This window comes from Aplysia californica, unplaced genomic scaffold (assembly GCF_000002075.1).
Source record: "Aplysia californica isolate F4 #8 unplaced genomic scaffold, AplCal3.0 scaffold00441, whole genome shotgun sequence".
NCBI classification, from domain to species: Eukaryota; Metazoa; Mollusca; class Gastropoda; order Aplysiida; family Aplysiidae; genus Aplysia; species Aplysia californica.
In genome coordinates this window covers 585,177-586,233 of record NW_004797711.1, presented here as the reverse complement: position 1 = coordinate 586,233, position 1,057 = coordinate 585,177, and the positions used below count along the sequence as shown (strand labels likewise).

Below are 1,057 nucleotides of genomic sequence, written 5' to 3'. Positions count from 1 at the left end.
AGTGTTGTTGTTGTTGTTGGTGGTGGTGGTGGTTGGAGTGTTGTTGTTGTTGGTGGTAAAGGTTTGTTGTTGTTGTTGGTGTTGTTGTTGGAGGTGGTGGTGGTTGTGGTGTTGTTGTTGCTATTTTTGTTGTTATTATTATCGGTTAATACATACATACATGTACATACATACATACATACATACACACACACACACACATAAACACACTCACATAGCCTACACACACACACTCACTCACTCACACACACACACACACCACACTCACTCACTCTCACACACACTCAAACACACACTCACTCACACACACACACACACACATAATCACACACACACACACACACACACACTCACTCACACACAAACACACACATACACACACACTCACTCACCTGATTGAGACAACTCTCCGCCCCCACACTCTCCCACACAGAGAAAGTGACCAACACCAACACCCACACATCCATCATGGCCAACAGAGCGGTATCTGCAATCACAAATAGTATAGTCACTTCAAGTTGCAAGTGCCGTAAAACTAAAAACCCTACTAAAACCAATTCTAACCTCGTTCAAAAATGTCCCACTGCGGGTTCGAACCAAAGCCATCAGCACCACGGTCTAAAATGATACTACTTAACTACGAACTGAGGTAACAGCAGGCGCTCACAGTTGGGATACAAGGTGAGTGGTTGGCGGGTGCTCTGGTGTGATTTGCTCCTTCTTTCCTATCAAACATCTATCGTCCTTATCTCCCCTTCTTTTTCATGTTTGTTACTCTCTTGTAACACCTCTAATCTTCTGGCGCCCGTGTGACCTTATGCAGTTGCGAGTGCCGTAAAACTCTTACACTAAAACTACAACTAAGATACAACAAGTCACGATGTGGGATAAGAACACGGTAAAGAAATGAGCCACCTCTGAGAGAAGCCAGCAAGACCAGATGACAGTAACCAATAGCAACAAACGGGAAGAAAAACAAAAATAACAAAAAACAAACAACAGCAAAAAATAAGAATCAATCAAACAAAAACAACAACAAAAAAAACCAGCAGACCCC

At 43.0% G+C, this 1,057-nt stretch overlaps 1 protein-coding gene across 1 annotated transcript in view; it reads right to left on the bottom strand.

Moving 5' to 3' along the window:
- The window catches only part of LOC101855510 (adenylate cyclase), a gene marked incomplete in the record, with an annotated part of 8,075 nt that overhangs the window by 4,022 nt on the left and 2,996 nt on the right, over positions 1-1,057 (bottom strand). Inside the window, 1 exon segment of the mRNA XM_035971471.1 lies at positions 393-487. Coding sequence (XP_035827364.1) covers positions 393-470 — 78 coding nt within the window.